At 49.4% G+C, this 13,941-nt stretch overlaps 1 protein-coding gene across 1 annotated transcript; it reads right to left on the bottom strand.

The window, feature by feature from the left end:
* Positions 1–5,176: 5,176 nt before the first annotated feature.
* On the bottom strand, positions 5,177–7,647 carry GRIFIN (galectin-related inter-fiber protein). The gene is made up of 4 exons (XM_065645236.1): positions 7,636–7,647; positions 6,053–6,132; positions 5,796–5,958; positions 5,177–5,341 (listed from the first exon to the last, which is right to left on the bottom strand). The coding sequence occupies exons 1-4, from the start codon at positions 7,645–7,647 to the stop codon at positions 5,177–5,179; spliced, it is 420 nt and encodes a 139-aa protein (XP_065501308.1).
* Positions 7,648–13,941: the final 6,294 nt, after the last annotated feature.

The following is a 13,941-nucleotide window of genomic DNA, read 5'->3' as shown; positions in this document are numbered from 1 at the left end:
TGGAGCCTGTTGGCTCATTAAGGCTCTGGGCAACACTTGATGGATCACAAAAAGTCCCAGCCAAACATACTCACTGGCTACATGGCCACGAGCTGCAGGGTCAGAGCAGGAGACTGGAGGCAGAAGTGTCTGGTTCCCTCCTTCCCTTGCTGCTCTGCTCCTTTTCTCCATGTGCCTTTGTTTCCCCACCTGCATGGCTGGTTTGTCATACTTCTTTCTTTTTATAGTTTTTTCTTACAGTATCCCCATAGTTTTAAAGTGCTTTATCGGGCCCAGACAGCCTTACAATGGTGTGACGGTGCAGACAAAGCATCCTCATATCCATAGGCTGTTGCCTTGTGCTCTGGTAATGTTAGAGATTTGGCCGGCTATGTTGGTATAGCTTGAAGGAATAACACGAGAGGTTGCATCTAGCTTTGGCAAGAGGGTCTTGAACAGACTGTGGAACTGGAGGGCCAGAAAAATTGTACATCAGGCTAATTTCTGTCGCCATTTCCTTAAGCAGCAGTGATATAGAGTCACACAGCTGCCACATAAAGTGATACCACCAGCTTTCAATTCTTCAACCTTTAGACCAGATCCTTTCTTTCAGAAAATAATCCCTCTCCAGCCTGCATTTAATGTCTGCAGCTGGTACCTGCCACCACACATGCAAGATCAGGGCTGGGATTTCCTATCTGAGCTGGCTCTGGATGGAGATGCTGTGAGTGAAAATGGTTTTACGAAGCTCTTTTAAAGGCAATAAAAGAAACACCCCTCTGCTTTCCAGCAGAGACTCCTTTCTAGCTGCAATCTGAGGCTGCCTAGTGCCTCAGAAATGCCTCTTCCCAGATAAAACTGAGAGTTACTCCTTTCCACTTGTTTTGCTCATACTCTTCAGAAAAATGCTGAATGTTTGCCCTTTGTGTTCCTCAGTCCTGTCAGCTAACACTTGTGACTCCCGAGCATTTAATGAGTTTGACAGCCCACGTTGTTGAATAAGCAGCCTCTTGGGTAAGGGCTCAGAGGTCTAAGGAAGAAAGTCACTGCTGATAAGCTCTGTGCTTCTGGCAGATATTTCTGTGGCAAAGTGTTGGGAAAACTGAGGCCTTGGAGGGCCTGGGAAGTTAGAGATGCCATAGACTTGAGTCCATGATTACTGAGCTGCACCACAACACGGTGATCAATGGAGAGGTGAAGCGCTCTGCTGCAGCCCAGCTATTGCCCATCAGGAGATGCTCATGGGGGCGTTGAAATGGGAGGAGAAAGGAAATTGCTAGTTAAATGCTTAACAATTGCCCTCCTCCTGCCCTTCATCACCAGAGCTGCTGTCTAGCCATGAGTAAGTAGCTAAACCTCCAGCATCAAAATTTGGTGGGTTTGTTTGGCTTGTGGGGGTTTATTTGTTGGTTTATGTGTGTGTGGGGTTTTTGTTTTGTTTGCCCTTTTTTTCTTTTTAAGGGGATGGTCATGTGAAAAAAAGAATTAATCAAGTCAGAAAGTATGAGGCAGATGCAACCTGCATGACTTTCTCCTTTTTTGTGCTTTCCTAGAAGTCTTTCCCACTGCATTGGTGACAAGTCCTTGCCCTTTCTCACGCAGCCTTTCCTATCTCGAAGCATCACCCTGTGTCTGATATTCAACTGTCCCTTGCTAAGGCTCTCACAGACAGTGTCACTCAGTCTGATGTCTCCAAGCTGTTGCTCTGCTGATGAGATGTGACTGTTGCTGACGTGGGAGCCGTTTGCTCACCAACTCGTGAGGAAATTGCTGGTGTTTTGCTGCTGGGGTACGTGATGATCGCCAGCAGTGTCAGCGACACCAAGGAGCGCTCTCTGGTCAAGCATCAGCAGATGCTCTGCAGGAGATCTGCACCTCTATGACACTGCCAGAGGGGACGTCGGCCCTGGGAATCCTGGCACAGCTCAAGCACGAAGGATTGTGAGCCTGATTTTTCCCCTCATTGACCTGGGGACAAGCCAGAGCATTTCACTGAGCTCTGCAGATCCAGCCCAAATGAGGAGAATCAGTGGGAAAGGGAGAGCCCACGTGGGAGATCACCACCTCTCCTGGCTTTGCCTCCGGAGGGACATCTCTCAGGTGTCCCCCACCAGCTCGCATGAGCTTTAAGGGCTTTATAAGCAGATCTTGCCTAGGACAGTCCTAATCCTGTCACACAATAATTGCTCTCTGGAAGCTTTTCAGCCCAGCTCCTGTGCTGCACTTGCACAGCAAAAATATTGAGCTTGGTCTTTAGTTTGGCCAGTGAAATGCTGGTCCCTCCCAGAGCTGCATCACCAGCTGCCTCTGCTCCTTCCCCTTCAAAAGGCCTCCAGCTCTTCAAAAATACCCCTGGGCAGGAGATTGTTTCCTTCAGTTCCCTCCCCAGTTTCAAACCCCAGGTCTTGAATCGGAAGGTTGGTTAAAATTTGGAAAAAGGACTGATTTGTTCCTTTTGATCACCTCCAATACCAGCAGGCAATGCCTCTGTGCAAGTCTGATGTGTCGTTCCTCTCCTGAGAATTTAATTAACCATCATAATTGTGGGTCTTCATTTTTCTCTGGAGTTCCTCCTCAAGGGACAAATGAGGGTCACACACTTGGAGGGCGTCTCTCATTCCCCATAAAACTGTGCAAAACAGCTATAAACAGCCAGCCCTGGAGTCTTCCTCCCAGAAATACTCTGTAGTTCCCCAGACCTCTCTTGCTCTGAAGACCCCTTCCCCCTGGGGAGTGTTTTGGCTGGAGGACGCAGCAGATAAAATCCTGAAGCCAGCAGCAATTCTGTGGGTGTGTCAGGAGGGACTGGGATCTCTTGGTGCAGATGGTAACAGAGTGAGATCAGCCGCTGGCAGGAGCCGGGGGGAATATGTTCAGGAGTCAGGGCATAACCTCTGCTGCTGCCTGATTTTTTTTTTTTTTTTTTGTAGTATCTATTTATTTACACTTCAAATATTGTTTTTTCCTTGTTTGTCTGTGGTCCTTTGTGCTTGTTTCTGGAAAACAATGAAATTGTGGTATGTTTCTTCAGCAGTGACTATTGATGGAGTTTGCAGACATGTAAGTACAAAGTATTACCCTTATAAATAATTTCATCACTTTCCCTCCACGAAAAATGATCCGTCTCTATCATCCCCTGAAGCAGCCCAAATAAAAAGAACAATTTATTTCAAATGCAGTTCAGCATCATCAGATGTATGACACAGAGATCCCAGCAGGCCTGATTTTGTGTTTGTGCCTGTTTTACTGAAGAGAGAACTATAAGAATGAAGTTTGTTGAACCCCTGAGTTACATCATGACAACCAGAATTTGAGCTGACCCTCTAGTCCTGGAGGTGATGGATTTATTCCAGGTCAGAGGAAGCCGCACCAACTTCAACCTTCTTGACTTGCAAACAAGACTGTGGCCATTTCTAAAATGTATTTTCTGTTCTGTTTGGAGGAAGGATGTACCATTCTGGGACCATTTTGTGTTCCTATTGTGTGCTTTGCCATATGAACAGGATGATTTCCAGTTGGTTTTCTTTATGGTCTGGAAAAACATTATAAGCTTTTTAGCAGGCTCATAGATGTCAAATTTGGGGCATACTGTGCTGTGGCTGGCTACGTGGTCACCTCTTCCTCATGAGCCCTTGAGACTATAAATAGAGGAAAGAGTTTGGAATGGCCAATTTAAGCAGTGAGAAAGGCTGGAGCAAAGCTGTGACCTTCAGAGATCCCACCCAAAGGCACGGACTGACTTCTTACCAAGTGATTTCTCCTTGATGGAAAGGGCTGGCAAGGCAGGATCGTCTTTTCCTTTTGCATCAGGAATGTGGTCTGTCCTATGTCTGAGGAACAAAGGAGTGATTTGGGGGCAGCTGTAATTGCATTTTTGGAGTGAGTTCCTGTTCAGATTTAACACTGTGACATTATGCTTCTTATGATGCGTGTAATTAAAACAAAGTAAAAATAACATCTTTTAGCCTGCTGTGGCCTGGTCAAGGAGTTAGAGATATTTGTGCTACAAGGAAGAGGGTGGAAAAGAGAACAGGGTGCAAGAGACAAGTGGACTGCTTTGAGAAACAACTAAAAAGGAGGAGAAAAGAAAACAAGAGAGCAGAGCAAAGAGAAAAACTGGAGGCTATCCACAGGAATAATGGCACTTCGTTCATTCCAAACTTTTATCATAATTTCTAACCCCTGATTTACTCAGATCTCTTTGTTTGTAGTCCAGCTGCATTTCTGGTGCATGATGAAGGGATCACATACTTTTATGTGTTTCTTTAAGCTTTTACCCTTTTCTGACTCACTACATCACTCTTGGAGTCTAAGAAGCCTGGAGTTGGCAGGACTCAGGCTGAGCAAACATCTCTCAATTGGTGAAAGGAATTTCTGGAAATATCTTCCAAGATGAATCTTATCACCCTGGTCTGCCTACACAGAACCTTCATTTCATGTTAGCCCTCAAAGCAAAATGGCAGCATTTTCCCAGCTGCAAACAAGCAACCCTCAGCCTGTGTCCTCCTGTCCAGCCACCAGCCCTTGTTCATGCCAGGTGTCTGGAGATTTGCAGGGAATAAAAAATCTCAGTTGATCTACCCAGTGAGGGACACTTCAGCAGCGTTTTCTGTATTTGATTTTATTGGCAAATATGGCAGCATTTTTACACAGCTCCTGGAAAGATAAGTGTCTTTCCATCCCTAACACCCATACCCATTACATCCTTCACCACATGGCCAGCTGAGGGCTAGTGCTGATACACATCTTACTCTTGGGCAAACTCTAGGGTAGCATTCAGGTGTCCAAACTACTCAAGGTGTTTAAAAGGCATTTAGATGAGGTTCTTAGGGACATGGTTTAGTGCTAGAGTTAGGTTAGGTTATGATTGGACTCGATGATCCTGAGGGTCCCTTCTAACCAAAATGATTCTATGATCTGTTAGGTTGTCCAAAAGCAAAGACCAGACCTACAAAGCCCATTGTGCACCTTAAGGCATAGTAGGGGCAGAAGGTCTTTGCTGATCTGGGCTGCAGTTAGCGACATGCATTGGTGGCGTGTGATGGGAATGACCATCGCTTCCCTTACAAGGACATATGCATCGCTATCTCCCTGACTGGTGATGGTATGTGTTGGGTAGGAAAGGGGAGAACATGGTCTCCAGCTGGATCAGGAGCTTAAGGGGGAATGGTCTGTGAGACTGTCCCAACTTGTGTCTCTAGTAAAGGCCTCGTTTGGTGATTTCCACTGAAGAAATGGCAATATCATTGAGAATCTGCAGCTTGGTGATGGATGAAAGCTGCTTCTGGCGATGCTTGTACTGTAGTATTTTGTTTTCATTGATGAAAATGTGGAAGTAGTCTTGGTCAGAGTAGATTTCAACCTGAAAGAGAGATTGTGCTAGGTTCATTATGTGGCCACATGTCCTCACCGGACCTTGCTGCCATCATGTCAGTGAGTGCCCAGATCTGGGCACATACATCCTGCCAGAGCTGACACACACGCTGCTCCTCCCTTCTTTGGGCAAAAGGAGGGACTAACTGAGTTTCTGCTTTGTGATAGCAGAAATTGGTGATAATTCAAAGTTTAAACTGAAAACAAATACAGCATCCAGGGTTTAGTGCTGAGGCTCTGCATGTCCATGCCAAAGATGGGTGTAAATCAGCAGCAAAATCAGGGGACAACAGAGATGTTAAGAGGGGACAGAGCCAGAGAGGGGGTGACACTGGGTGTGGTGCTGGCAGGGAAGGCAGGGCTAGAGCCAGGAGGAGGACCCTGGAATTGGCTGGATCACCCTTGTCCCACCCAAGGAGACCGGTGGGATGACACAGAGTTACCTGGAATGGCTCCATTGCTTCAAAGGGGAAGGTGTTATTAACCTCTTCCTTCCCCCAGTGGTTGGCGAGAAAGGAGTTGCAGATGATTCTGGAGCTGGAGAAGCGGGGGTTAAAATGGAGAGCGATTTGGTCCCCGGGCTCACAGAGCAAGTTAATTTCAAACCTAAGATGGTGAAAGAAAGAAGGGATGGAGAGCCATGGAGCGATGCTGCTGGCTTTCACGAGACAGGAGAGCTGTGAGCGGAGTGTGTCCTTACATGCTCGTACTGGAACTGGTCTCGCCCTTGACCACGATGCTCCAGCCAGGACACATCCCCTCTGGGTACAGGGCCTCGAACTGTTGGTCAGGAGGTGACAGTGAGGTGTGGCAAGGTGGGAGAGATTCACAGCCCTGCTCATTTCTTACACTTCTCCATATTTCTCACCCGCTCATTATAGTCTCAATTCTCCCCATTTCCCATGCAGGCACACTCTCTGCCGCCTTCTCACTCCTCAATAATCTCAGGGGCTCTAAATTGATAAGAAATGAAGCTACAACATCCAGTTGATGAGGTGGGATTTGCTGCCCCCAAGGTCTTTTGTAAAGAGCTGGGTGGAATCAGGGAGCAAAAATTAAAGATGGACCTGAATGCCTTCATTGTCAGCAGGACAAAAAGATGCTCTGCTCCTCTTCCTGCCTGAGCAATACAAAATCTAAAGCAGAAAACTTTGTGATGCTTTGAAGCAGGGTGCGAAAGACAAGAACTGATCAAAGAATGGGTGTAATGTGGCATCCAGCCTGTCCTCATCTAGTGTTACAGGGGTAACTCTTCCCATGAGCTGCTGCCTTATTCCCTGTTCCACCTGCTACCCACATCTCCAAGGTTAAACTTGCAAAAAGTGAGCTGGAAAATGTTCCTTTTTGAATAATTAATAGTTTTATTAAATAACTCATTTTAATAAGAACTGCTTGCCATTTCAGCGCACTGGTTTTTTTTAGGACTTTAATGATCTTGCATTTCTGAGCATCCTCCTTTCCCAAACTTATTGCTCACACCGGAAAAATCTCTCCAGCCTTGGCATCTCCACTGCCAGCTGCATGCCTGCCTCTCTCTCCCTATAGCTCAGGACTTTCACTCCCCTGTTTCTCTCTCTGCCATGATTTCCCATTTCCAAGGCATTTTTGGGGTATGCACATTTTGGGGCAGGAGCTGAGACATGGCAATGGCCCATCTCATACCCTCGTGCCTGGCTAATTTTGGAGGGTGGTTTTAGGAACCTGTGTGTGGTCATCGAAGGCTCTGACCACACCAGTGTTCACCCCTGTGAAGCACAGAGGGCTAGTGGAGCTGACAGTATGCTTTCAAACAGCGAATGGTGACGGCAGCACCCAGGTTAGCCTTGCCTTGATCCTTAGCTTGTCATCATTACACACCTCCCCAGCAAAAGCCACACCACACACACAGAAAACAGCAATTCCCTCTTTGCTGCCAGCTGTCCCAGCAGAGATGGATGGCAAAGCACAGATCTCCTCTGTTAAAGCGCTGGTCTTATTTAAGTCTCAGCTTAAACTCAGAAGTGCTGCCATCAGGGCAGCATTACTCCAGACCAGCCCTGGCATAACTGAGATGAAAAATCTGTGCTATGACTTTTCCTAGAAAGCCACAAAGCTCCGAGCTTTGCAATAGCCTGGACTGCACTGAAATAAGAGCGGCCGCACCACAGGTAGCATCCCCACATCTTTCAGGATTTCTGCCTTTCTTGTGCTCATCTGTGCTGCTTTCCTTTATCCACCGCCTGACCCTGTGCTGTCGCCCATCAGACAGACCAAGCTGTGCCGGACCCTGTCCCCACCGCTTACCCGCAGTGCCATCCCGCTCGCCTGCCCCTGTGCTGCAGACCCAGCTGGGTGTGCGGCCAGAGGGGTCTATATAGGGACCACCGGCCAGCAGCCCGCGTGTGCGGGGATTAGCAGCGACAGCGGGCTGCGGGCACGGCTGGGAGATGGGGAGCAGCAAATCCCACCGCTTGCCCAGCGGGGCCAGCCTGCTCATGCGTGCAGGGCTAATCCAGCCCCGCTGCTGCTCGCACAAAGGCAGTGACGGCCTTGCAGTCCTGAGCCGTGACGTGATGGAGCTGGTGTGGGGCAGCGACAGGGCGGAGGGGCATCAGGCTGTAATCTAGGGGGGCAGATGTGTTTAATGCATGAAGAAAGGATGATGACTTCCAAAGCTGGGGGAGATACTAGGAGTAAAGTCTGCTGCAAGGTTCAGAGAGAAAGGAGGTAGCAAAGGAGAAATGGTGGCTCCTACAGGGACTCAGCTTCACCCTGATCAACAGAGATTTCTTTTTCTCCCTGTTTTCCTTTTTGCTGACTCTTTGTGGGGCAGAGCCTGGCCTGAAATGAGCTGATGCAGCTTTGTCACAGCCGCGTTTCCACCTCGCGATGCCCTGGGGCCAGCGGGGCTCGGGATGCTGCTGTGCTGAGCTCAGCACCACCCGGCTCTGCGTTTCCCTTCCCTGCTGGGGACAATACAGGGATTTGGGAGCAGGGCAAGGGAGCCTTTGTCTGATATTTCCTGTCATGGAAAGGCACCAAGAAATGCATAGTGATGAAACTAATTTCAGTGATGGGGGTTTTCATTCTGACAGTCAGCATGTGCTAATGTACAGCTGCGCATCCCCCCATCCTTTATGGGGTAAATGCATTAAAAACAGATGCTGGCCACATCTCTGTGTGCATGGGAGGCTGCGATGCTCCCTGGCTGGTCCTACAGGAATTCATGGCTTTCATGGTTAAAACCTCCTCACTGTAGGGACCACAGTGCTAATGTTATTTAATGTGTTTATTATATTTCCAGCAGATAAGAATGAGAGCTACTATCCCAGGCTCTGGTGCCCTTGACAGATGACTAAAAATACAATCCAGTGGACGCAGAAGCCAACAGCCTCTCTCAGGGCTGAAAAAGCCAAGTCCCAGGCTGGGATTTGCCCGTTTGGACTCCAACAAAACCAAACCATGTGAAGCCGAGCTCTGCCGTGGTCTCCTTGCTCAGCTCCCTGCTCTCCAGACACGATGCTGGGGAGCAAGGTGGCAGCACCGGGATGTGCAAAGGAGCCACAAGCCAGCAGCAGAGGTGCCGAGGTGGTGGTGGCAGGGCCAGGGACATCCCACCCATCCCGCCTTGGGCTGCTGTAGAATGCTGGACATTGGCCTCTCCGATCTGTCCAGCTGCATGTCTCCTCTACTTGTGACCTGAACCCAAAATTGTGTTTTCATCCCCTAAATCATCCCGCCCTTCTTGTGTCTCCCACCAGCCAAGCAAGGGACTATGGGGAGAAGGGGTTGCTTCTGAGATACGCACCACAGTGGTAGGCAAAACCAGACAGCGGTGCAGTCCCGCATGTAGGAAAGGAGTGACTTGCAAGCTAAATAATCGTGCCAAGTTTATTATAATTATGCTAATGAAACCAGGGGACTGGGGAAAGCTTGGGCAATGCAGTGCAGGTCAGGATGCAGTGGGAAAGGGTTGTCAGCCATTGGAACAGGCTGCCCAAGGATGTGGTTGCATCACCATCCCTGAAGGGGTTTAAAAGACACGTAGATGAGGTTCTTAGGGCCGTGGTTTAGTGATGGGCTTGACAGTGTTGTGTTAACCATTGGACCTGATGATCTTAAAGGTCTTTTCATATCAAAATGATTCTATGACAGCAGAGGACTTTGCCCAGCAAGTGGTCGTGGCACAAATCCTGGCTCCTTTCTGTTCCCAGGGGCTGCACCTCACCCACGTGGTGCAGGAAAAAAGCGTGAGTCAAAACCTCTAGAGAAGCTGTTGTAGCTTTTTATTTTGTCTAGTAAAACCAAGCCCTTGCCACAAAGCTGTGCACACAGCCTGTCCTGGCAGGGTGATGTCCAGACCACATTGAGTCTCATTCTGGCTCCTGCCACAGCCTCTGCTGGTGCCACCACCAGCAACAGGCATGGAATTTGCTCCCTTGCTGCCAAGCAACACTGGGAGTCACAGGGCTGCCCTGTGGGAGAGCAAAAAAGGCAGTGATGGCAGGTCTGGAGAGATAGGAAAGCTCTTGAGGAAAGAGAGGGAATTTAGTTTGCTCCAGATTTGGGGGCAGCAACTTGTAAGATGCTCAGCACTTCCCGAAATTCAAGTCTTTGCTTCCTGTTAACACTTCAACAAGAACAAGAATAGTTGCTGGGGAAAGATGCAAACATGTTTCACCAGTAAATGGTGCCCAAACACCGACTGTTTTACAGGTGCACCTTTATTTGCCTTCTACCTGTTGTGCCACTGCTCAGAAGACATTGTAGCGTCTGTCTGTTTAGCAAGGAGGAAGGGACTTAAAATATGTTTAAAATCTCAGATGTGGAGGCAGGTGGTTAGCTCTTAATGCCATAACTTTTCTCTCTCTGGTGATGGATGGGAAAAAAACAAGCAAACAAACACACTGATTGTGAGCCACTGGGATACAGAAAAGACAGACAGAGTCAAGGTGGAGGCAGCCTGGTGTAGGAAAGGAGGCAATAACCTGATGGCTTGGTGAATTGCCGGGGATGCATTAGCAGACCTGCTTGTGCATTTGCCAGCCATTTGGTCATACAGCCATCAGAGTTTGCACCTTTCCTTAAGCTGTTATTATCCGTGTCCTGCTCTTGGTTGTTCGTCCCAAAGTCGTCTTCCTGCTGCTCACAAAGTGGCAGAAACACTCAGTGAGGATCTTGGCACTGCACTTCCCATGGGATTGTTTTCATGCAAAGCTCCCCTGTGCCACAGCGGGTGCATTTCTGGACGTGTGATTATTTCCATTAGTCTCTAGAGGTCTCCAAACACACAGCTTGGACTTTCAGAACCTGAACACGGTGCTTGCCTCTGCACCACACACCATACATTGCTTTTCTCCTTGTTGCACTGCCTGGCTCTGCAGTTCACCCACAGCATGATGCTCCAGTTTCTGACAACTACTTGGGTTTTACTGTCAGGTCTTGTAGGAAAGAGGCGTCCATCCCATGATTAACTCAGTCGAGCCCTGACGTGAACGATGCCATTGGATATTGCCTCAGGTGTACTCTCCACATGTGTTGATCCATATCTACCTTGTCCTGTCAGCCAGAAATGTCAGCCCACAGCCCTAGCTGTGCCCACACCTGTGCTATAGAAGTCCTCAGACATTATTGCACAGCCCTGTCTCCTATTAATATTTACCTATATATGTACTCACATATATATAGCAGCCACTGAACCTCAGCAATATATGCCCACTGGAGGCCTGTGATCACAAATCAGCCCACATTCCTTAAATACAGCCATGCAAACAAGCCAGCCCAGTGCTCCTGGCCCACAGCCCTGTGTGGCTGGTGGACTCGGATGTGCAAAGCTGCTTTAGCGGCTGGAACGAGGTGGCTGTGGCCACAGGGATGCAGGCAGAGTCGAGCTCCTCTTGGAATCACCCTTGGCCAACTCTCCTGGGACTAGTCCAGGCACCTCCAGACCTGCAGCATTACGGAATAATCTAAGATTAAGCTGAGAAATTATGTATTTTTAGTGGTGGGCTCTAATCACCAGCTAGCCTGGGCACAGCAGTGAGGCTGCAAATGGTGCCATCGCAAAATACCTCACTTTTTCTTTCTTTGAACATCCTTATCCAGGCACCAGCCATCACTTGTCTGGGGAGAGCACCATGACTCCCTCCTCCAGCCCAAAGACTCGGGGCTTTTCCTCCACTTCTGCAGCCAGAGTGACTCACTGGCTTTCCTAAAACCCCATGCTCTTTGTTTTAGGACAATAGCTTTGCAGGAAAAAAACATACCATAAAACAATAGTCTGGGTGCAAGCAGAGCCCCACGGGCGTTGCCCTCCGGCTGTGCTCCAGGCGGGCTCAGCTCCTTCTTGGAGGGTGGATCGGGGTTACCCCAAATCCAGATGGGTCTACCAGAGGCTTCCCCACCAGATGAAATCAGGGGCCGCGATTTCCCCAGCACATGCCTCTGTGTGAGGCTTCTCCAGACTTGCTTATCTGCCACTTGACAGTATTTGTACCTCCTCCGCAGCCATCTCAGTTCCTCCAGGGAATTTCTAAAACTCTCCCGTGCAATTGGGAGTCAGCCTTCTGCTCCAGCCGCGCCGCCTCGGGAATGTGTTACCCCGGGAAGGGTTTTGGCACGTGGCTTTGCCAGCTCATCCCGGTTCCCTTTCCCCCAGACCTACAGCTCAGTGTTAACTCTCTGCTCCTTGGTGCTCTGCTTGGGACATCTCTCCAGCGCTGCTGTCTACAAGCAGCATCCAGGGACTGGCCATCTCGGTGCCACGTCAGGACTGGATGGTGCAAATGCTCCTCCAGGCTTAGTGCTGGAGAGGAGAAAAGCTATATATGGATGCAACTCTTTTGAGTTAAACCTCAGTGCGACAGGCTGTGTTATATTTATATTTCTGCAATCTCACACTGCTGTGCTTTATGGTACTGGCCAGAAGAGGGCTGGAGACTCCAGGCAAATCCCTGAGACAAATGATAATCATAAGAAAAATCACACAAGGGTCTAACTCTAGAGGAGCCTGATGCAACACTCGCTGCTGCTCTGGGATAGGGTCAGCCTGTAGCCTGCACCCCACCTTTAAAGAGAATTCAGCCCCTCTCAATGTGCATTGCAGAAGGAGCCCCTTGCAGCTGCCCAGCCTGAACACCCTGAGGCAGCTCGCTACAGAGCAAAGGGAGAAAAACATCACACCCTGAAAGGTGGCAAGAGAAACAGAGAGAAGGTAACACACCCTGGCACATGCTGCCAGGTGTCGGACTGGTGTTGACTGAGCTTCATGTACCTCCTTGGAGTGTCAGCTCTACTAATGAGCCACTGAGCTGCTGGGAACAGCCTCAGTGCTGGCGGCTTGTGGGGCTGTTGTATTTGTCAGATTTTCCATTCTTTGCCTGCTTGTTATCATGTCCTGTCATCCTCCCAGCTAGGCACTGGTGCTGCTGAAGGGGAGGCCATGTCCTCCCCATGGCATTCATCTGGGCAGCTGCCGGTGTGAAATTCTGCTTTTACACCTGTTGGCTGGCAAGTGAGAAAAGGAGCCTGCTTCGGTCCTGGGCAGTGCTGTGAATGTGAATTTCTGCAAGCAAAATCTCTGCCTCTCATTGCACTATTCCCCCATGCTGGCGAAAGGGCAAGGCGATCCCAGCCCCACCGGCGCCGTGAAACAGCACAAGTGCAACTGAGGCCAAGCCGGGAGCCGCTGCTGTTCCCTGCTCGCTGCTCAGGATTTCCCTTTCACGCGGCTTTGAGGAGCAGGGATGAAAGGCAAGGCAATGGAAACACAAAGCACGTCTGGTTTATTTTATTTATGACTAGCCTCCGCTTAAAAGGAAACCAGCATTATCAGCTCCAGCACCCCCAGGTCAGATGAGTAAATGAAGGAGGAGGGTTTCGTTTATGATCTGGAGCTCAAGTTTGCTCTTATATGGGTATCCCCACCAGGCATTGCTTGCTGCCACCTTGCTACTACTCATGTCACAGGGACGGCAAGGCTCCAGCTGAGCCAGGGTCCTCCAGAGGTGAAAGGCACAAGGCGGAGAAAGTGGTTGAGCTCATGTTGGATCTACCCCTATTTCCTTGGCTCAGGGCAGCTACACGTGCTGCAACACAAACATTGCTGCAGCCAGCACATCCCAGCCAGTCAGTGCTCATAGTCGCTGCGTAGTTATCCAGCCAGGCTTTGTGAACCGTGACTTCATCGTTTCTTGCTCGGTTCCCCAGGGAGAAGGTGGTAAAGCTATGTCAAAGCAGGTCCCGTTGCCCTCACCAGTGGCTCCAGCTGGAAAGGGGTGCTGGGTTTGGGGCATGGCTGGTGCTGGTCCTCACCCACCATCCCTGCTCTGTGCTGCAAGGTGTAGGCACAAGGTAAACCCATGACCTGGCACGGGCCGTTGTTTATTGCCTGAGCCAATATTTGATCATCCGTAAATAATCGCTCTGTTGTATATGCAAGGACCTGATTTATCCTGCTCCTCGGTGATACCTTCCAAACTCCCTGGGGAGACATCTGTCTCCCTCTTCCTTGTGATTAATGGTGAAGGAGGAGAGCTGGCACTGGGCCTCGCTGTGCTCCTCAGAGTCAGCGTGTGGGTGTACTGTGTGTCCTTCCATGGTGGTCTCTGG

Source organism: Caloenas nicobarica, chromosome 14, assembly GCF_036013445.1.
Source record: "Caloenas nicobarica isolate bCalNic1 chromosome 14, bCalNic1.hap1, whole genome shotgun sequence".
Taxonomy (NCBI): domain Eukaryota; kingdom Metazoa; phylum Chordata; class Aves; order Columbiformes; family Columbidae; genus Caloenas; species Caloenas nicobarica.
The sequence above is the reverse complement of the archived record's forward strand: the minus strand, read 5'-3'. Positions and strand labels throughout refer to the sequence as shown.